General features: G+C 45.1%; 1 protein-coding gene across 2 annotated transcripts in view; it reads left to right on the top strand.

Moving 5' to 3' along the window:
* The first annotated feature begins 2,124 nt into the window (after positions 1–2,124).
* Positions 2,125–22,130, top strand: part of IGSF11 (immunoglobulin superfamily member 11) — a 101,327-nt gene continuing 81,321 nt past the window's right edge. Inside the window, exon 1 of one of the 2 annotated variants that reach the window (XM_017814889.1) lies at positions 2,125–2,207. In XM_017814889.1, the coding sequence (XP_017670378.1) occupies positions 2,135–2,207 (73 nt within the window). In that variant the 5' untranslated portion in view covers positions 2,125–2,134. Of the gene's footprint in view, positions 2,208–11,643; positions 11,775–22,130 lie in introns of those variants that run through there. The other variant, XM_017814890.1, reaches the window with a different exon arrangement.

Genomic DNA, 22,130 nt, shown 5'->3' with positions numbered 1-22,130 from the left:
AGATTCGAGGGCTTTCCTTGTAGGTAGACATACCCACATGTGTGGACATACCCATTGTATTCCTGCAGGTGGTCACTGTATGTACCCATAAGGACTGGAGTTTCCTGGAACTGCTTCTAATCAGTAATATCATCATGTTCCTCTGTCCTTTTGCTATAATAAAAATACAGAAAGTCAACTGGAGGAAAGAGAAGTGGTCTGACAGGGTCTCAGAAAACTTCAATTCCCATATTGCCAGAGAATGAGGGAAACAGCTGGGCTATGACTCTCCCTTTGATGCTTTTCTGAAGTGTTATGCTTCAGCTGCTTGAGCTTTTGCCAAGAGCTGGCTCCTTAATGGAGCAAATCTCTTAGTCTGCCTGCCCATGGCAGGGCTGGAGTGGAGGGTGTTTTGCAAGAGTGCTAGAACTGTCAGATATCTACATTGTCAGGTTTTATGTTTGAGGACATGCAGCAGGCACCTGACAAACCTTGTAGGAAATGGGGGGTACAGCCCCTGAATCACCATCTGATGCCTTCTCACCCCTCTGTGCCACCACTTGCTCAATGAAACCCCAGACCATGTTGTAGTCAGCAATTTTGCTTCCTGATAAGGACAGGTCAACCATTGCTCCTTATAAATAGAATTAGTAGTTTGTTTGGTTTTTTTTAGAACAAAGATAATTGGTAAACCTGGACTGCTGTGGTGACACTTTCACCTAGTCCTCTAGTAGAATTGTGCCAAAGCTTGATGGCAGAGCTAAACCCAGGCTGGTGGGATGGTAGTTAGTTTGCCACATACTGTTTTCGTGGGCACCAGCTTACTATTTTCATGTTGCTTATAATGATTTCTGTTCTGCTACCCCCGATGCTTTTCATTTTCATCCTGACTCCCAGGTACAGCTTCCTCCCACCCCCTTCAGAGTGGTAGTGCAGCCATGTGAAGGGTCAGTGCAATTTTTAATGCAACTGAGAAGGCAGAAATCTGAGCAGTGCTGAGCAATGGGGTACGCTGGGCATGGGGATGCTCCCAGAGACTGTGACTGGGAAGGGAGGTAGCGAGAAGCTTCTGCCAGCAGGATGCAAAGGCTGCATGGCTGTGCTTTGGTGGGTAGGAAACTTTGGGCAGGGAAATGAAGCAATTGGACATTTGGCAGAATTGTTAGAAGATTTTCCTAGTGAAATTGCTTATTTTCACAAAGCAAAACTACCGTGGTCAGACTTGGACAGGGAGACGGACATGTATGAGGAGTCAGTCTGTGCGAGTTTTCTGCTTTGATCCTTTCCAAAGATGACCACCCTAAATTCATAAAGGACCTCTTTGGTCCCCCCCCATACATACTTGATGTGTTCTGATTTTCAACTGATTAATTTCTCCATGTTGCCTTGAGGACTGCAATTACTTAAGCTTGTGACACAACTTGTTGGTGACTCTTGCGTTACAACAGCATTGTGGTTCCCCAGCTCCAAGAGCTGCCTTGCTCCCTTCAGAGATACCTTGGTCGGATTTTTAGGAGTGCTGAATACTGGTGTTTCCCAGCCTCCTGAATGGCAGTTAGGGTGGCTCATACCTTTGCAGTGTTTATACTGTGCGCTGCAGCAGTGACCGGTGCCATGCAGCCCATCCCAAATATTTTGCTGTGTGCTGCTGCTGTCGTCTTCAATGCAGCTGTAGGCAGGCTCTGAAGAGAAGAAGCCCCCACGCTGCCGCGATGATCCGGAGAAGCAGTGGGGGTGCAATCTCCAGCCCTGTGTTGGACCGCACCTCCTCACCCTGGCCCGTGTAGCATCCCTACGGATGCAGCGGCACCGGGTTGGCGAGGAAGGGAAAGAGGGGGGGGAACCCCCAGTTTGTGCGGAGAGAGGAGGAGGGTGGTGGGACGTGCCGCTGCGCGCCGGGACGGTGCCGTGCGGGGGGTGACAGCCGCAGCCCGGCGGGTTGCGGGGGCGGCTCGGGGCCGCCAGGCTGCGCTCTCGGTCCGGCCGCCGCGCCTGCCGCCCTCCCCGGGCGACCGGGGCTTGGGGCACGGCGGAGCCTCGCCGCGAGCGGGCGGTCCCGGGACGGCGGCGGCGGCGGCACCACCGGCGGCGGCACCTGCGGCGGCGGGGACAGGCAGGGCTCGGCGGCCCGTCCGCGCCCCTCGCCCGGCCCGGCATGACGCGGCGGCGCCCCGGCGGCGGCGGGAGGTGGGTGCCGGTAGCCCTGGCCGCGCTCCTGGCCCTGAGAGGTGAGTGCTGCTAGGGTGGAGCGGGGCGCGGTGCCCACGGACGGCGCATCGCCGGGCGGCCCTGGGGTCGCCCGCGCCGGTCCCGCGGCGATGCCCCGTCCGTGGGTAAGTTTTGATTGCGGTCCCGCCGGTGATGCTCGGGAATGCGGCGGCGGGCGAGTGCTTTTGCAGGCAGACGTGGGGAAGGAGCGCTGCTCCGCTCGGCTCCTTTTGCTGCCTCCGCTGCACCATCCTTCCTACTATTATTATATGTATACATATTTCATTTTTTTTTTACAGTGCTGTAAAACTTGCTTTAATCTGGGCTTCATGTTAGGCTCAGTTGTCTGGGCCTAGCCCCTTGGTAAGCTCACCTGGGTGGAAAACTCTGGTCTATCCTTCAGGCCCTGAGGCAGCAGGGAACTTTCTGCAGAGATGGTGACAGGCTGCCCGGAGCCCTCTGTGTCCCCCGAGGGTCCTCCCCTCTGCCTCCTCCTTCCAGGCGCACGGCACACTGCTTCAGCTCTAAGATACGTGCCTGCCCCTGGGAATGCGGAGACACACACATCACTTCATCACCTCCCGCCCCCAAAGCCCTTCTGAAATAAGGTGTGTACCCTGGTCCCTGTGTGGAGAGGAAACAAATTGCATGTGACAGATGCTACTCACATCACTTAGTGCATTGCCGAAGAGCACCAGGAGGTGCTGTGATAAGGGCAGCAGAAGAAATTACAAAGTGCAAGATGTTCAGACTCATCTGTTGATCAGGTGGCAGTGACTTATTTCAAGTAAAGCCAAACTTTAGAGCAGGCCTGCTCGGTTATGGTTTACTGAGGTCTATAGGGCAATTTTCTACTGATTTATCCAGAGCTCCACTAAGTAGTTTTGCAGAAGTCTGCTCCGCAGTCTGTCTCCACACAGCTTTGAGACGACTGAGCACTGCTGCTGGCCACCTTCCCTACTGGGACACTGTGAGACTTTCTGCAAGGGATTCCTGAGACTGGGAGGACAGTAAGAAATTACAAGATCTCTCATGAGAAGACCAGAGATGTCTCAGCAAGGTCTGGATGAAGTCTGGATCTGGATGGAGTCTGCTGCTTGGGTAGCTGTGCCTAGCTGTTACTGCCCTGTGAGGCACAACAGGCTGTTCCCCTCTACCCAGGACCTGCTGAGAAACAAGTCCTGTGATGGATAAGATCAACTTTTCACAAATGCATCAGCTCCAAAACCACCCTGTCCTCAGAAAATGTTTGGGAGTCTGAGTCAGATGTATTAACTGGAAATTGCACCTGCTGACTTCAAAGATATAAATTATAGGGGGAAAAAATTATTAGCATTTAATTGTAAGAAATCATGTCAGCATTCATGCTTCATACTATTTGTTTGCTTTTTGTCCTTTTCCCATTTTGGAAAGAGAATTGAATTACTTTCAGGTTCTCGGTGCTACAGTTTTTTTCTGCAGTCATTGCAAACGTGTAAATGTCTAGAAAGTTTCTGTGCTTACTGGATTTAGAGGCTTGTAGGTGGTGAAGTGCTTCTACTGATGTGGTATTGCTGCAAAAACATACAACAGGGATCAGATTTAAGGTTAAAATTAAAGGAGAATTTTATTATCTTTTTAAGCTAGAAGATTGACTCAATATCTAGTTTTCTTTTTTGGTTGAGGGCATATAGGAGCAATGACTTTGGAGACAACTGGGTACAGAAACACACTTTTCCATTAAATATTTCTCTGCAATAACGTAGTGCTTTTTCTTGCACTTTCCTTCAAGACTTAAAGACTACCTGAAGGAAACACCTGTGTCTCAAGCTTGGCTTTTTTCTTTTTGTCTTAGGAAAAGTCTTTAGAAGTTGGTGGTAGATGAAAATAGCTGTGGTGCACAGTTATTTCTGTGTTACGCAGTGTGGTCATATTTTCAGTGGTTCTTGAATTTGAATAGAAAACCCTGCTAAGGGATAAGGAACAGACATACACTCATGAAAGGTGAAATTAAATTGGGAGAGTTTTTTTCTAAACAACATTTGCAGAAGATTAGTAAGTGTTTCTGCTCTGGGTTGCCAAGTCTGGTTAAGAACAGTGATTTCTGTTTTTTTTTTTTTTTTTCTTTTTTGAGGTTTTAGAATATATAGAAGAAAAATGAGGGGGTCATATGCAAAGCGATACCTAAATGAAAGGCTTAAAAGTTAAAGGATCGGAAACTGTGAGAGTGTATAATCGGACAAAATACTTAATGCCACACAAATGAAAGGTGTTGGGGAAAAAAGGACCTTGAAGGCAATTTCATAATTCTCACACTTTACACCTATGATAAAATACGGTCAGACTTTGTAGCGAAACTTCAATCAAATATTATAGTCCCATTTTCTTATGTGGTTGTGCAATTTGTAGAATAGCAATGATTCTTTGTAACTGGCACTAGATGTCTGCTTTTTCTGGGCCTGTTATATCCATGGTTAACGGTCCTGGGGCAGGGGCAGCGTCTGTGTTTTCTCTCTAAAGCATTATGAGCTTAATAACTTTGCTGGAAATAATATTTTTTCAAGCTTCTTGGGGAAGTTCAGGGACAGATAGGAGGGAATTCTGTTTAGAGCTTTGAAACCAAACCTGTGAGTGCTAATTAATCGTGCTATGTAGCCAGAAATAGCATACTGCAAATTGTCAAATGTGGTAGAAATCACACATTGGGTACAGTTAGACTGCAGAACTGACTTTTTTTTTTAACTGCATATGTTTGGATCCTGTGACATAGTTTGCAACAGGGGAGATTTCAGTGTGTTACAGTCCACCACAGCTGGATCTTGCAAGAGCAGGGTAGGGTGTGGAGGTAAGGGTGCCTGGCAGCAGTGTATTAATGCAACAGCAAGTCCACAACTTTTCACATGACTTTTCTAGTCTTCACCTGAAGTCACTCTCCTGTCGGTCTGGGGTTCTCACAGCTGAAAGTGTTTTGGCCTTGCAGCACCCTTGTGCTAGCCCACGTATCCTTCCCAGACCTGCACCAGGTCCTCAGCCCTTAGCAAGAGAATACTGTGTCAGTCCTTCGCCCTTCCACGCTTATGCAGTTTTTTTGGAACAGATTGCCATTTGTGTCAAGCTGTGTGGTTTTGTGACGTGTAGATAAATCATTTTGCTCACGACCTGACCTTGGTCCCCAGCGGTAAACACAGATGCATTAACTACTTCTTGCATCTCATTCCTTTATTCTGGAAACCAATTCTTTACCTCTGTTTCTTCAGTATTGCCTAAACCACAATTTTCTTTTATAAGATTCCATTCTCGAGGGATCTCAAAGTGCCTCAAGAGCAGCTATATTTAGTTTCTCGGTACTAATACGGATATACAAAGTATGGTATAAACAACTCTTTAAGAAACTTAGGAATCCTTTTTCCTGCCTTCATTGTGGAGTAGTGTTTTTATTCTTATATCAATAGTACAGATGGAGAAAGTGGGACCCAGAGAGACCTCGTGACCCACTGAAGGTCAGCGGATGCTGGTAGTAGTCTTGAGTGTCTTGGTGCAAACTATAACCACAGGAGAATGCTTAAATTTATGCAGCAGGTTAAGCAATAATGTAATGGTCCACTTTAGGGATGTTCACTACTAAATTGTGGTGAGTCATCTATATTTAGTAGGATGCTACTATCATCGTGCTTTTTAAGTAAAGTGCTTTTAACACAGTTATTTCAAGGAGAAGTGCATGCACTGAAAATCTGTTCTTTGTAGTTTTCTCCTTGTGGAGCGCTAATGCTGCCTTCCCTTTTGTAAATGTTCAGAGGGAAATTTAGCTCTTGGTTGTTTAACAAATAGTGGTGTAACAAAGACTGTTCCCTGGTTAATACTACCTTGTGTTTGCACAGTCATTTACGAACATTAACTAATAGAGAGTCTCCAAACTTACTTTGTGAGGGCAGTCAGTTTGATTAATAGCATGGAAAACTGATGTGTGCAGGGATGAACTGATTTTCTTGCTGTCAGGTAGGGCATCTGCCTAGCCTCTCCTTTAGAGAAGCCACAATTACAGGGCTTCTAGTCATATGCCTCCCTACTTTTTTCTTGCAAGTGTTTCATGTCTTGTGCACCAGGGAGAAAGCACAGCATTTTTAACCGTGCACAGGGAACTCTTTTTTTTTTTTTCTTACAAGTTTTCATCTTTTTGGTTTTGGAGGTCACTTGTGTCTTTTCTGGCTTCTGCCTTTTTTTCACTGCTTGAACTGGGCTGAGAAAAAATGCTTTGTTTCATCCGGATTGAGGAATTTGGCTTCATTCTAAATGGAAATAGAAGTCAAACGCTTTGATGGTTTTAAAAGGAAATTTTTGAGAGAAATTCCATCTTAGGACACTGATATTGTGTCTCTTTGTGGAATTGTATTATTACAATACAGGAAAGTACCTTAAGCAAAATGGTATTTTTATGTGAAAAGTCAAAACTTTTCATCCCAAAGATGCTTAATTTGAACGTTTCTGTATTTTTTACTTTTTTCACCCTGTTCTTTCTTTTGAAACACAGTTATGATTTTACAAAACATTCAATGTTTGATAATTTTTTGTTTTGTGGAAGTAACTGCAGTAAAAGCCTTAGTGGTTGCTACTTTTTGTTTCTATGGGGCATTTACAAAGAGCAGTGATAAAAACCAACTTGCAGCATTTGGTGGTAGTAGTGCACAGGCTCTGCCCATTATTTTAGCCATCTTGACACATGTATGCAAACATCATGTACATGTATGTGGCATTGCTGTTGGCCTTTCTGTATTCATTGTGCTGTGTACAATGTATTTGGTACATTGCCTGTACCAAAAGAGGCAGTTTATGGCATATGAAGTAAGGAAAGTTTCTATTTAAATAATACAGCCCATTTCTTAATATTTGCTTCCCCTTCTGGAACAGTCACTGGAGAAGTCAGAATAGTACTAGCAGGCCAAGCTCAGTCTCTTATTACTACTGCATGTGCAGAGCCACAGGTCTCCTCCTGGCAGCATAGCATACTTGTACATTGCATCTCTGCATGAAGTTAATTTCAAATGTAATCTTGGCATTAGACTGATCAGACTGCTTCCTTAGGGACAAAAACTTGTGCATTTATTTTCTCATACCCTCGTGAGCCAACCTAGCTATGAAACCATAAGCTTGTGTTTCACAAGCACCAGCGGGAGAAAGCCGGTGTTTGAAGTTCATTTAGTTACGTCTGGGGTTCGGTTTTACTTGGAATGCTGAAAGCCAGGAGTGTCGTTTGTGGGGAGGTGAAGACACACTGTTTGCAATATGTGGTGCATTTCTGCAGCAGCCTGTCTAGGGAGTGCTGGGTCAGGTCAGACCACTGGTCTGTGGTGGCATGGCCAAAGCTGGATGCTTCAGTGGGAGGTGCCAAAACCTCCAGAGAGAGCAATTGGTACCAAACATTTAGCAAAGAGGAGTCTGGTGTCGTGCCAGAGCCACAGGAGTAGGCTGGAATAGTATGTATTGCTCAGGACTTCAGTGCCTACACAAGCCGATTTTCTCTTTATTTCATGGCATGTCCACACTCCACTTCCTTGCCATAAAATGAATTAGGTCATATGTATTCCTTCTGTCAATGCAAAGCGAATAAAATGTCCATCCCCTCCCCTTTCCTCAAAGAAGCCCCTTCCGCTTGCAAAGCCGCAGACATAAAACTTCCTGCCTTGCCAGGAGCCAGGTTGAGCTGGCTAAACAAGGGGCTAAACAAGCCCCTTCTTGCAGCCTCTTCAGTTGGTGTTTGGAAGGGTTAGTGTACGATCCCACTGGGCACCAACACTTTAGCCTCCCAAATAGAGTGGACTGCAGGCAGGCTGTCCAGACTCAGCTCTTCCTCTGCCTGACATATTAACAGCACCTGCCGAGAGCGAGTGGGTTAGTACGCCCTCTCTGCATGCCCACTGGGGAGCCTACTTCCTAATCCTCATTAATTAGAAGTTGGCTGATGCCTGGAAGCATAAGGGTATAGTCCTGCTATGCTCTTTTCTTTCTATTTTTACATTTTCAAAAAAATTTTCATTCTACCTGACATGTCTGTGGATATTCCCAGTATCCTTATAAATGCATAGGCCTCTATGATTTCTGCTGTTTAGAATAAGCAGAAAAAGTAAAAACAGAAAAGGAAAATAATAATATTTTCCTTATGTCCAGTCATGTTTCCTGCTCTTCAGTTATGTTGAACAACCTTTCATTTTTTCTCTTGAAAAAACAAACAAACAAACAAAACTATAGAGAAGCACATTTCACTTCTTCATTTCCATTTGATAATTTCTTTCTGTGTAACTTGTCTCCAAATTTAATTGTCCGAGTTTTAACTGGGCTTGACCACTAAGTGTTTTTGATGAGTGAATGATGAAATCTTTCTCTGCCTTCTGCATTTTCAAATTTGCCATCCAGAAGTAACCACAGCAGTTCCAGCTGAGGGTGCACTGGCAGTGTTCATGGTGGCATTTGAATACTTCCAGCATCCTTTTCAGTCTCCGCCTTTAGACATCCTAACAGCTTGCTTGCTTCTTTGACCACTGTTACATGTTGAACAGATGTTTTCATTTAGCTGTTCACAGTGATACCAAGATATTTTTCTCAAGTGATTACATTTGAATTAGAGCCCCATGGTATGTGAGTAGTTCAGATTATTCTCTCAAGTTCTTATTACTGTCCGTTTGGTAATGTTGAATTTCATCTTGCATTATGCTGCCCACTTGCTGAGCTTTGTCAGATCCCTTGGAAGTCTATCTCAATCTTCTTTTGTCTCAGCCAGCCCAAATCACTTTGCCAGCTTCCTGTCTCTCTTCCAGATATTAAGGAATAGATTAAACCACCCCAGAAGTGGTATGAAACCTGGGGGTAATCCTTTGTAATCAGGGCCAGAGCAAGGACAGGGGGAGAGGGGCTCCCATGCCTCTGAGCCTGGGCACTGAGTGGTGGGGCAGCAGCTCTGGACTCAGTCTGACCCTGAGTGGCCTGAACCCCACTGAGCGTGAAGCAAGAGGGGGAGTTCCCACACCAGGAAAGCAGCGGACAGGTCTGTCACTGAACTGGCATCCTGCCCGGAACAATTTAGCAGGTGCACTTTGAAGTGGCAGAAAATTAATCACTCAGTCCTGTCCTTTTCCTTCCAAAATTCAAGTGGATTGAACGTCCACAAGTTCCCCTGAGCAGAGATCAAGCTGGTTTTTCTCCTGTTATGTACTTTTTGGGGCTTAGGGTATTGTTCTGGTTTAACCAAGCCCTGCTGCAATTTCCAGGCTACCCTATACCCTCTCTTAGGGAGAACATTGCTAACTTCAGGAACCACCTGACTTAGTAAGAGCTTGCTTGTCTTTGCTAGCAGTACAGCCACTTGAGAAATTTCATTCTCCTCCTGTTCAGCACTTCTGGACCTGTCCTTTGAATGTACTGAAATGATTGTTTGTTTTTTTCAGTTTTGCTCTCAGTCCTAGCTACCATTTTATGAAGCAACTGCTTAGACTGAATCACTTCTTGTTCCTTTTGTTTGGCCATACAATGTGCTCCCTTGCTTCTCAGCAGTTTTTTGTTTAGGGTCACCTACTACCTTGTCAGTGTCGATGCTGAGATTGCTTCAACACACCATTGTACGGAGTGTAACAACTTTAATTTTGCTGCTTTTGGAGTTAGGTTGTTTCGACTGTTTCTACTTGTAATTGTTTTTTTCTAACATTCGAGAGGCACAGTGCAAAGTTCTGGTACCGTTTTTCTCACAGGGATGTTAAATTTGATTATGTAGCAGTCTCCGGTCCTTTGTGTCTTTGCCACAATTGCAGTTCCCGTTACTTAGTATCTTTGCATCAACTGCAGTGTTTTAGATTCTGAGTACCCTAGGACAGGTTGTTCCAAGTTCTACCTACGCTCTTTAAGACGCTGCAGAACTGTGACCTGCTGTGACATTCAGCTAATTCCTGAACATGTTGCTGAAGTCACTATTTTTGTGTTTATTTTGACTTTGTTCCCTTGCTCTCACTTCACGTGGTGCAGTAGATATTCCTTACCTGATCAGCAGGCCATTGGTAAATCCAAGTTGCTTTAGTGAGATTTGGGTTTTAGTTAGCTTTTCCCCCTCTTCAGCCTTGGCTATCTAGATGGGATTTGTGTATCACCCATCTTGCAGGTTGATGTCTCTGCCTTTTTACCCACTCTGGATTTCCAGGCGGGTCATTAGTCTGTGATAAATTCTGCAGCTGTGGGCACACAGACTACAAGACATGCCTGACACTTTGTTGGTTGATATGGCTGTATAAAGTGGATGTTGCCTCATGTTGCAGGGTATGGCTCACTGCAGTCTTCAGCATCAAACCTGAAATGCTCCTTGGAGCCTTTTGCTCCAGTTTCACAACTGCCTGTTCTGACTTGTGTTCACATGGGGTCTGTCAGTATTAGCTGCACTCTATGAAATGTTTGGTTTAGAAATGATATCTCAGAAAGTATAACCCTGTTTCTTGGCTAAAAAGTCCCTGGGTGCTCCTGCAGGGAGTGCTCTGAGTCCCTCCAGTTCTTGTGCATCACTAGTTCTGCTGCCTCTCACTGCCTGTGCCAGTGAGTGGGGCCTGAAGCTCACCATGACCCTTGGGGAAGGAGAGAGAGGTGCGCGGAAGTCCCTGTTGTTTTAGTGAAGATGCTTAAGAAAAAGTGCTGGAGGGCTTCTGCAGGGCACTGCTTGGCTTGTGTGGCTTCTGGGCTGCTTCCATAGCTGAGTGTGTTTCACTGTTTGATGGGGTTTGATGTCTGGATGTCTCCATTGGTTGTGGAGCTGCTAGGCTGCAAGCCTGCTTGGCTTTTGGGCTGTGTGCTGCGAGCTAGTGGCTCGGAGAGGCTGGGAGGACCTTGGCTACATGGCAGAGGGACAGAATAGCCTCTGTCTGTCTGCAAAATTATCATGTCCTTGGCTTGTCAAGGGCAGCTCTTCCTTTTGCCTCTGAAACAGCTGGTGTGCCCTGGGCCCTTATTACGGGACTCATCTGCAATCAGCGCCTCCCTCTTTTGCACTAAAAATGCCTTGGATACAGAGAGTGGGCTTGTGTTTCTAAGCTGCATGGAGTTGCAGCAAGGCTGTGTTTTGCTTGTTCTTTGGGGAATGCTGTTATATTAGTTAGATCTACAGTAGCTTTTTTGCATAGTTTCATCTGTTCTTGCTGCTCTCATCCCTATTCCCAGTGGCTGCTTTGCTTTTTTTTTTTTTTTTTTTTTCTTTTGTGAGACTGCATTTCAGCTGCCACATTGACAGCAGTTGTCTGTTTATCCACAGAATAGGTACAATGCAGGCAGGCTTCCCCCATCCTCCAGCCCTCCTGGACTACATCCCCCGTCCCCCACTGCTTCACCTTCACTGGGAGCTCCAGCCCTGAGCCAGAGGGCTCAGCTGGAGGGGACTGCTGCGGGTGAAGGGGGGGAGATGAGGCATCCCACCACCACCGGCTTGTGTTGCATCCTAATTGCAAATAGCCCTTCCGGAGTCAGCAGTTTGTGGGAATAATTGACAGGAGGTGCCGGCGAGGTGCTGAGTCAGAGCGAGGTGTGCTTGCCAAGTCACTGCAGCAGAAGGAGTCCGCTCGCCTCGCGTGGAGGGAAGCCAATGGACGGTGGGTTTCCTAGCTGCCTTTTGGGCCTCTTTCTTTCTTTTCTCTGAGGCTGCAACTCAGCAGCGATGATGCTATGCATGTAAGGGAGAAACCAGGGGGGCGGGGGAGCTCTTTATTTTTTGCTTTTTCCTTTTTGATTTTTTTTGGCTGTGAGTGCTGGGGGTTAGGAAATGTGGGCTCCATTCCCACCTGCTGCCACTGGGTCTCTGTGCTGCCATTTCTATGCTTCAAACAAGTAGAAGGGGTAGAAAACACATATTGGGGTTAGAGTCAAGTGAGTGGCCCTAGTGAAAGATTGATCTCTCCTGAGAGAGGAAAAGCAGCATGTGACACCCTCAGCCAAGCAAGGGGGATAGCTATGCAAGCCAAAAAAACTGCAAAATAAAATGATTGAAAAGGTGGTTTGTCCTGTCCTTCCTGAGGGTTACTTCTGCTGCAGTGTCCTACCATTTGTTTAGGGGTTTGAAATTACTTGTTAGACGTGCGGGAAGATGAGTGCTTGTCCTATATACATCTAGCACCTGATGGACCTCCAGGTCGGGCTTGTGAGAGCCCTGCCATTTATTCCTGACCTTCTTGAGTATGGCTAGCATCAGTGCTTATACTACAGCTGAATCTGTCCCAGAGATCTGGATCCTTTCCTTGTTTCAGGGTGACTTCAGATGTCTTTGTCTTTCTCTCCCTCTGTAGCACAGGCTACCATTTTCCTACCTTGGACAAAAGTTGGTATATGTTTGCACAGTGATCTAAATATATGTCTCTGCTCTGTGCTGCCTTTGTAGGGAGAGCATATTATTTTTGCTTTTAGCAACCACTCTGTAGAAAGAGATAAGCGTGAAGACAGAGGCCCATGTATTTTTCAGAACCTTTCATATCTATGCTTCATCCACCCACCCACGTTTTTAATGTTAATCTTTGTGTAATCTTTCTCTTCACTGACTCAGGTAACAGCCATGTTATCTAGATCATCATGCAGCTGATGGGGAAAACTGAGGCCCAGAGATGGGAATTGCCTTTCCCACAGTCATGCAGGATTCCCATGGGCAACCTGGGTTTGAAGCCTGCATCTCCTGAGTGCCAGCCCATGCCTTCCCCATGGGACCATGATGCCTGTCCACTGATTTAGTTAGTGGTCTGCTGGATACTTTTCATCCTGAGTTTTTATGGCAGTGGCTCCTGGATGATTATCAACTTTGAGCCTTTAAAGAAAATCTGCGGTGACTAAATTGAATGCTGCTCTTCCCTCATCCTTGTCTTGACCACCTTCATGATGAATATCGTACACAGCACCCCCAGAAGGGTGGCCCTGGGGTCACTGGGGATGACGTCTCTCTTCTTTGACTCTGGCTTGCTGCCTGTTCACATGCTGGGTGCAGTCTGTGACACTGGTGGCAATCTTAAACCATCTGTGCCTTGAGGACCCTTTGGAGGAAATCTTTCCCTGCTTGATTTTTCTGTGAGATCAACCAGGGATAGCTTAGAAGGTTTGGGAAGCTTAGTATCCTTGCTACATTACTGGCCTGCCTTCAATTTGTGTTTCTGTGTGAGCTTTGCAATGGATGGTGGAGATGTGCTAGCCAGAGCACTGCTATAGAGGAGTGGATCTGGTCCTCATGCATTTTGAATTATTGTCTTCATTGCTCAAGGAAACCATAGCTTCCATTTGGTTTAATGCAGCCCTCCCTCCTTATCCACTCTCTACCCATGGTGTGGCTTCACTCTGGAAATGGGGAAAAAAAATAGAGCACTGTCTGTTACAACTGGGATTTTATGAGGTACCTATGGGAATTAAGCACTCAATTCCCCCAGGTTCCTTTTGAACAGCCTAGCTGATGTGAATTTATGTTGAAAATAAGCAAGGAGTGGAAGCAGTCTTGTCAGCAGAACCACAGCTATTCTTCCTGTGTTTGGTGTAGCAACTGCCATGGTAAAGCTTATTTAGCTTTTAAGGTCTCTAGGTCAGGATCTAGGACTGGAGTTTGCAAGAGGTGTCTGATGTGAGTGGACCCTATACCCTTGCTTGCTCTGGCCGTGAGCTGAGGGTCTTTTAAAACACTCATAAGTACTGTGGAAATACTAGTGTGTAATAACACTGTGTGTAGGGCCCCTGTGCTGTGCTCAGGCTTGACAAATGCACCTGACATCCACTGGGCCAAGGACTGAGTCTGCTAAGAGTCAGTCCAGAATGGTGAAACTCTGCAAAACCAACCCTTTTTTCATTTGCAAGGAGTAAAAATGTGTATAGATGGTGAGATGTAGCCTTTAGTTACAACTCACAGCTAGTAGCAGCAATAGAATTTGCTTTGCAGATAATTGAGATTCTTTCTACAACTGCAAGAATCTTTTTTTATTCTCTTCCTCCATAACCAAAGAATGACAACTTGCATCAGTTTTCCACAAATGGAGAAATTCAGTGACAATCATCACACTTTTAATTAAAAGTAAACAGTTATGATATTAAAAAAATAAACAACTGCTGGAGACCAAACAAGTAGTGGAATATAGCTGTCACTTAGAATAAGGCAGGACATGAACAAGATGAAAAAGCTGCCTTCATCCTTGCTTATGAGTAAGAACTCTTTATAGATTTTGTTTTCATGGCTAAAATTAATTTCATAGTGTATTTTAGTTTTTTTTCCTGGAATTTGTTGCACTGGCCATATAGCCAGGGCACAGCTGGCAACCTGTCTTGCAGCTTCAGAAGGGGAAAAGCGATTTGAGTGGGGATGCTGCCAACCCTGTGAGCCAGCGCAGAGCCGACAGGTCCCAGAAAGCCACTGTTTTCCGCTGCCAGTGATCTTCTTCTAGATCTTCCTCTTCCCTTGGCTCCCTGATGCGAGTCTCCTGCATCTCTCACCTTTATGAAAGAGTTCAATATGTGGCTTGATGGACACAAAGAAATGTCCAGCCTTCACTGTGAATTTATATGAAATGGGCCCCAGTTGTGTAAATCTCATTAAATTAGCCAACTGTGTAAGACTTCCATTTGTTTTGGCTTTGCTTAGAGAACAACTTGGATTGTTCTCTCAGATTTGAAGAGTTATTCAACCTCGGAGCTCAAAATCAAATCACAGTCTAAAATCAGACCAGGTCTCCTTAGCTCAGGTTTTAAAAGAGAAACGTATTACACTCCAAGTCCATTAAAGTCAAAAGGCTGCCTTAATGCCTGTGTATATATATAATATATAATAATGCATACATAACTGGACAGCCAAAATAAAGCAGCACTGGGAAATGCAAAAGTTAATGATGCCTTGTTATGTATCCTCTATCATTTATGGCACGAATCCTGTATCTTTTATGGCATGAATTTTATATTCTAAGTGGTAGTAAGATTAGAGGTAGGTGAATAATTTATAGCAAATAATTTATTTAATGAATTCCTCTTCCATTTCTATTTGCAAATTGTTTGTGAACATCCTGTGGTTTCTTTGCATTTTACTTATTTGAAATTACTTACTGAATAGCTTCTACAAATAATATTTGACATACCACAAGCTTATGAGCAGGTTTGGTGTTTTTTTTTTATTGTTTTGTAGGAGGGGTAGCAGCATTTCAGCTCCAGGTTTTGTTGCTCACCAGTGATACAGAGCAAAAGTTCACGCCATAGTATTTCACTATCCTGACAACTAAAAGTAATTGTTAAAGTTCAGCAGTTTCTGAAAGGTATCGAGAATTAGCTATTACTTTTTAATGATTATTCAGACTGTTTGCATGGATAGGCAAGTTCAAAATTCACTTTTGTCAGCGAGTGCTAAAATTGCTCAAAATGTGTTACTTCCTTGTGCATTCACGTCACTGAATTAGAATAGCTGCAGAAATGAACAGAACGCTGTAAAGTCCACAGTGTGCTGTGCATATGCCTGACTTCAGGCACATTCTTGAGTAGATGCATAAGTGGTAGAGTGGCAAATTATGAACTTCAGCATATGTTTAAGTGGTTTTCTGAATTAGGGACCAAAATAGAGAAAAAAGGAAATTTATCTTTCATGAAAGTGAACATGCAAGAGAATTTTGTTTCCTCATCTGCAGTTATGGGGCATTGCATCTTTCAGATGGGGAGGGAGAGAAGGGGAAGCAATGATTTAAATATTGCATTAACTTGCAGTATTTTTGGTTTCATCAAACACAAGGCAGTTAATCTGAAATTTCCCACACATGTCATTCTCTGTATTTTTCCCCCTTAAATATTGGAGGAATTAACATGAGTCATGGCTAGGCTTCGCGAACGAAGATTTGGGAAGGCTCTATCCACATTTGCTACAGGCACGCTGGTGGCTTATGAGGCCAATACGTGACAGACATGTCCGATTGCAAAAGGCACAACAGAAAGATTCCTTAGATGGTGTATTCTGCAATACATGGTTCTTTCTGCGTTGCCTTTTTTTTTGCCTTTTTTCCCTCGAGAGTGAATTAACATGAGTAATTGAAAAAAAAAAGAAAACAAAAAAAACCCAAACCCACCAAATAAAAAACCCTCCCCAAGAATCCTCAGCCATTAGTTTCAGTTACTATTTTACTTATATCTTCATTTTTAAAGATTTCTCAGATTTCAGAATATTTTCCATCCACCTATCATGACTCTAAAAAAAGTTCATTTGGAAATATTAAATACTGTTTGACAAAAGTGACCATCAGAGAAAGGAAGTTTCTCTGGGTCTGCAAGGAATAGGTATGAGTTACTCTAGCATCTTAAAGAGCTGTCATAACAACGTAAACCGTTAAAGGTTTACATTCTTCTGTGCAACTTTTGAAAGCTACAGGTTGTGGAAAGCAGCTTCTGAAGTTTCGTGATATATCCTTCAGCTTTGTAACGCAGATGGTGTTTCTCTGGCCTGCCTGGAAGGCACAGTTAAAGAGTCGATTTTGTGGGTTTGTGAACCAGTGAGGCCTCATGTTCTTCCCATTTGTGGCTTCAGGCTGAACTTTGTGGGCTCTCTTATGTCTAGCAGAGGGTTGAGTGTGACAGTGAGTACCTTACCTGTACCTGCCCATCTAATTTCATGAACCCTATGGAGAGACAAGTTATATCTTTAAGGCCTTTTCTGTCAGAGCAGGGATGGGTGCAGGTGCCTTGTGTTCCAAGGAAACAGTTGTTTCTGGGCCACAATGCCCATGGACATATTGAGTAGAAGTAGCTTGCAGAAGACCACAGATGGCTCAGGCCAGTGTGGTCTGGAATCTGGGAAGAGAAAAAGCCATCTCTAGGTGATGAATGATGTGTGGGATGCAACTGCAGAAATAGGCAGTCAATTTTGGGTGAAGAATAGCAACTGTTCCTACTGACTTGCAAGGGCTAAAATGACCTCTTTGGAGCTGAGAGTCAGAGGAATAAGGTGTTATTTCTTATGCCAGTGATCAGAAATGCACTCGAGCCATGCTCTGCACCAAAGCCCCAGACCAGACATATCACAGCGGTAATCCTGCAAAATGTGGTCATCAATGCAACCTGCATAATGTACATGAGAAGAGGGATTTTTCCAGAAGAAGGGTTTCTGGACCTCTGTGCACATGTCTTGCCCTTTAGGAGATGATCTAGATCCCAATCTTGCACACACAGAAATCAATAGGAGAGTTTCAGCTTTGCGTAGTTGGGAAGGTGAGGAAACCTTTGTCAGGCAGAAGAAAGGAGTGCTGGAGCTGGACTAGCAGTGTGTGCTGCAGGGAGGACTGTGGAGTCCCTGGACTGTGTGTTCCCCAATCTGTATTACTATTTATTGATCCATGCTCCTCACCCACTGTCCTCCCCCATGTTCTGTCCTGTGATTTCAGCCCCAGGGCTGGAGAGGATCCTGTGAGGAAAAGCTGGCAGTGGAATTCCAAATTTTACACCAATAGTCTTTCCTCTTTCTAAGGCTTTCTGAACATTAATCACAGAAAATTTATCCACGCTTATTGCTCATCTCTGGCACCTTTTATGACCTCAGTGACGAACACTGTGAAATTAAAAAGCAATCACCTATACCAAACAAGATAAACAACAAATGGTCCCAACAGTCTGCCATGTGTCCTGTCACACTACAGGGATGCCTTTAGCAGCAAAATAAGCAGCACTGCATTAGGTTTAAAGGGGCAATGATGCTGTATCCTGCAAGGGCTGTGGGCACTTGTATCTATGACAGGAAAAGCATCAAGAGACTGCTTGAGGTAATTGCATCCTCATTATTTTGAGACCACAGCCTGGTCAGCTCAGGAAGGTGGGAGATCAAAGACCGCTTCTGAATTTAGCTTGGGCTCACTTTCATAGAGCCTTGAGATGAAAATGGCAGAGGAGGTTAGTTTGCGAAGAAGTGTGGCTATGTCTCCATCCAGTGGCTAGTGCCACTGACGACGAGTCAGCATCCCGCAGAAATCCAGCTTTATTTGGGGAAATGTCCCAAAAGAAGGATGTGGCAGAGGGGAGGCTGCCTTCCTAAAACTGACTTTTATAGAGGTCTAAGATGCATTTTAACTTGTCTTGTGCCTTTCTTTCTTGTCCTGTGTCCAGTGTTATAAACATAGACTTATTTATTATATCAATAAAAATATAATATAATAATAATCATAATCATTATTATTAGCTATTTTACACTACCTTGGGAAAGATCCTGGTTATGCCAACTGGTTCTGCTGTGATTCCAATGGGATGGTGCACAGTTTCATACCTAAATGGCACTGGCCACACATCAGGCTCACCCTGTCTCTCACAGTCAGCCAGGACAAGTTGAAACAGGCAAAAGGAAAGAAAATAGACAAATTTCCGCATCCATAGCAGCTGGAGTGAACGCCAAACAGATGGGCTCTTCCACCCCGATTATCCTAACCTCCTAAATATAGAAATACAGGCTTTTTTTTTTGCTTCTTCTCTTCTATTTTTTTTATAAATTTAAATTACCCGAGGGGGTGGTGTTAGCTCACGCTAGGGCAGTGGTAACGAGTGCAAATAGAAGTCATCTGCTGACAGAGTCAGATCACGGCTTCTGCTCATGACTATCCCCCCACCCTGCCCACACGCATTTTTCCCATTGGTAATGTGGGGATGAGTAGGGACTGAAGCCATTATCTTTGTGGGGTAGGAAAATTTGTATGTGTGCATGAACCAGCTTTGATTTCAAATCCTGTCTGTGATTATGCAGATACACAGAGTAAATGAGCACCAAAGAAAATGGTTAAGAACTACATATCCTCCTCACCTCCTCCTGCAGATGGTTTGGTAAGTAGATGGGGCAGCTGTACTCAAGTCACTGGAGGAGTTCACAGCTATTTCGGTTATCATTCCACAAGCATACTGATAGATATAGAGTAGAAAGGTGCAGGGTCTGCTTTTTATCACGTCCCAATTCATGGTTTTATGGAGCATGCAGAGAGATTGAAGGGATGTCTTCTGGCAGCAGGCTGGTTGTGCCTGAACAACCTCATCCTTTTTGTTCTGCAGTGGTTGACACCAGCAAAACAACGGCAGGGTAATTCTTTGTGTGATCTGTTTGGACTTCTTTTGCTGTACTGAGCACTTGGATAGGAAAACTCTAATGGTTTGTTTTTTCTCCAATGGGGAGACACAGCACTTCACCAGTGCTGTGTTTTCCATTCATCTTCCAGATAAATTCCGCTCTTTCTTGCCTGAGGGCTGAATTTCCTACCTGTTTTCAGGCTTTTGTTCCCTGACCAGCCTTGGGAAGCAGGTGGCAGGAGGAGGTGCTGCCTGCATAACATGGCAGAGGACTATAAGGCTGTGTGTCTTCCCCCTGCCCTCTTTTATACTTGCACAGTGGAGAGTTCATACACCTGGGTCTTGCTTTCCTCACCTCTAGGAAGGGAATGAATGACAGGAGTTTGTCTGGGAAAAACGTATGGGTGCTGTATTACTGTTACCACTGTAACCCTGAACTAAGACATATAATGAGGACAAAGGTTAGGAGCAAAACTGCACTGACTTGGGGCCCAGCCAGGCAGAACTGCAATGTTTTTCCCTTGTCATTGTGTACAAGGGTGTGTTGTGCTCTGTGAATGTATCTATGCTACCATCAGTGCAGATATACAAATAGACCATGTATAAGACTTCAGAGACACTGAGAAGAGGTTCTTTATCTTATGGGCTGCTCTCCATGTAAGGATGTGTGTAGTTTATTAAAAGCTCTCAGGGCTCATTTTGCTTGTGTGCTCATGCTCTCCTGCAGAAACCCAAACAGTTTTAACCTTAAACCCAAGTGCCAGAGTGCCATATGTACTGTTGGCTTCTATAGGATCTGCATCTTCTTTGGAGATCTTTCACGTGCAGGAGGGGTCGCTAACTTTTGGAGGAGGCTGGCTGGAGGAGGTGTGGAGTTTGCACCGTGGAAGAAGGCCTCTAGGAATAAGTTCATCCAGGAGCTGGCAAGGTGACAGAACTGTAGGAAATCCTGCCTTGGGGCAGGGGGATGAAGCTGGTGATTTCCTGAGGGTTGCTGCACAGGGAATTGTTACCCCTGGTATTTCCAGGGTAGTGTGCTTCTCTTGTTACACTGAGGTCATGCAGAGTAAGGTTGTCTGGACTGTGAAGCACACAGATGCTATAGATACTGGGTAGTGAGGCGAAAGCAAATACATCTGGAAGCTTCCCCTGGAAAAAGTCTGTGTTTGTCATGGCAGGGGTCATTCCACCGATAATAAGCCCTCCTGGGGCCATGCTTATATCTGCGTTGTGTTCCCCAGAGCCTGGGTCAGGAGAGGGCTTTGCAGCCTGGTGCGGTGCCAGACCTGTGTTACCTTCCATGCTTTTGCTTAGGAGTCAGGATAAGCTCTAGCAGATATTGCATATAAGGTATCACAGTGGAGAGGCACCTAATTGGCTTTGCAGCAGAGGAGCTTTGGCATGGTTTATTCACTCTGATTCACGAGTGGCTGTATCAAACCTGGCTGGCACAGTGCAGGGTCACTCAAGCATCTCTGTGCTGTGCACTTGAGTACTCCTGACCAGCAGCAGCTCAGGGGTGCAGGCACACCCGTGCTGGCTCCTCTGCACGCTGCCTGCTTGGCAGAGCTGCCTCACTCAGGCTTTGAGCCACTGCGTGCCTGATCTGTCTCTCGCAGCAGCTTCGCCTCATTCATGCTGCACAGAGCCAGGGCTCGTCGGCCAGCAAGACCTGGATAACCCTGATGGGAGCCACCACTGTATTTCTGCACCAACATCATGGCTAATCGACAACCTGCTCAGATCCTCTCTGGGGACACTAACATTATTTTTAGGATTTAATGATGCCTCAAGGAGAGACTGGTTGTGCTGCTCGTGTTTAAGGATGCCTGGTATTTTCAGTCATGCTTTTCACCTTTTCTTGCCTCAGTTTCACTCTTGGTAAATGAGGGTTAACAATTACCCTGATTACAATTGTTGCCCCCCTGAGTAACTGTGGTGGTCATTATTGTTATCCTGTCTTTGCTTCGAGACACTTAATAATCTTGCCAGGTTTGAAAGACATGGCCCGGAATTTTCCTATCCCTGGATTCTAGCTCAGACTGACTTTGGATGGAAATTTTTACCCTCCTCTCTCCTATTTTTGAGAATAAGATTGAGGGGAAAAATGGGTTCCTGAATGTTTGAAAATAAAAATACTTTTTTCTAATGCTGTCTTTCTACCATGTTGTGAAGTCAGACCTTAAAATGCAACAGAAGGGTGGTCTGTGTGACATAGGTGTGCCTTTGTCACCTTTGAGAAAATCTACCTGAATTAGGCTAGATAAAGAGCCTTTGAAAAATCAATTGTGATTATCCATGTGCTCAGCAGAGGCAACAGAGAATTCAGCAAGGAAAAACCCTTGACTTTTCACCTGTTGCAGCTTTGTTGTGTGCTTGGGATGTGCATCATGCTACCCCCTGGCACGCAGACCATGCTGAGAAGGTACTGGGACAAAGCCAGAACTCCCCTGCAGATGCCATGAGCTGAGCTAGGGCTGATCTTTGTCAGTAGGAGCAGGGTATGAGTCTGTGTCTCCCTTACTTGCTGAGAGGCTTTCCTTTGTCATATTTGGAGATGATGGAGAAGCAAGCCACCTTTTTCATGTTCAAGGAAAGATGGAGCTGGTCAGGGAGGTGACCAAGGCAGGGGTGCCTGGGGACAAAGGAGCATGATGAGAGTGGGAACACACCAAAGAACTGGAGGTGGGGAGAAGAGAGGAAGCAGAGCCATATGGGACTGGATGGAGATGGACTCACTTGCAGTGAGTTATATTAATGGGCTGTCCCCAAGCCTTCTCTTCTTCAGGCTACAACATCTCTCTCAGCCTCTCCTATGGCAAACAATGGTCACACAGAGGGATTAAGTCTGGGAGTGGGGCTCTTTGTGAGGGACCCTTTGGCCTGATGATGCTCAGAGAATAGGGATATGATGAGACTGGCTGGGC

Source organism: Lepidothrix coronata, unplaced genomic scaffold, assembly GCF_001604755.1.
Source record: "Lepidothrix coronata isolate B3197 unplaced genomic scaffold, Lepidothrix_coronata-1.0 Scaffold46, whole genome shotgun sequence".
NCBI lineage: Eukaryota > Metazoa > Chordata > Aves > Passeriformes > Pipridae > Lepidothrix > Lepidothrix coronata.
The sequence above is the reverse complement of the archived record's forward strand: the minus strand, read 5'-3'. Positions and strand labels throughout refer to the sequence as shown.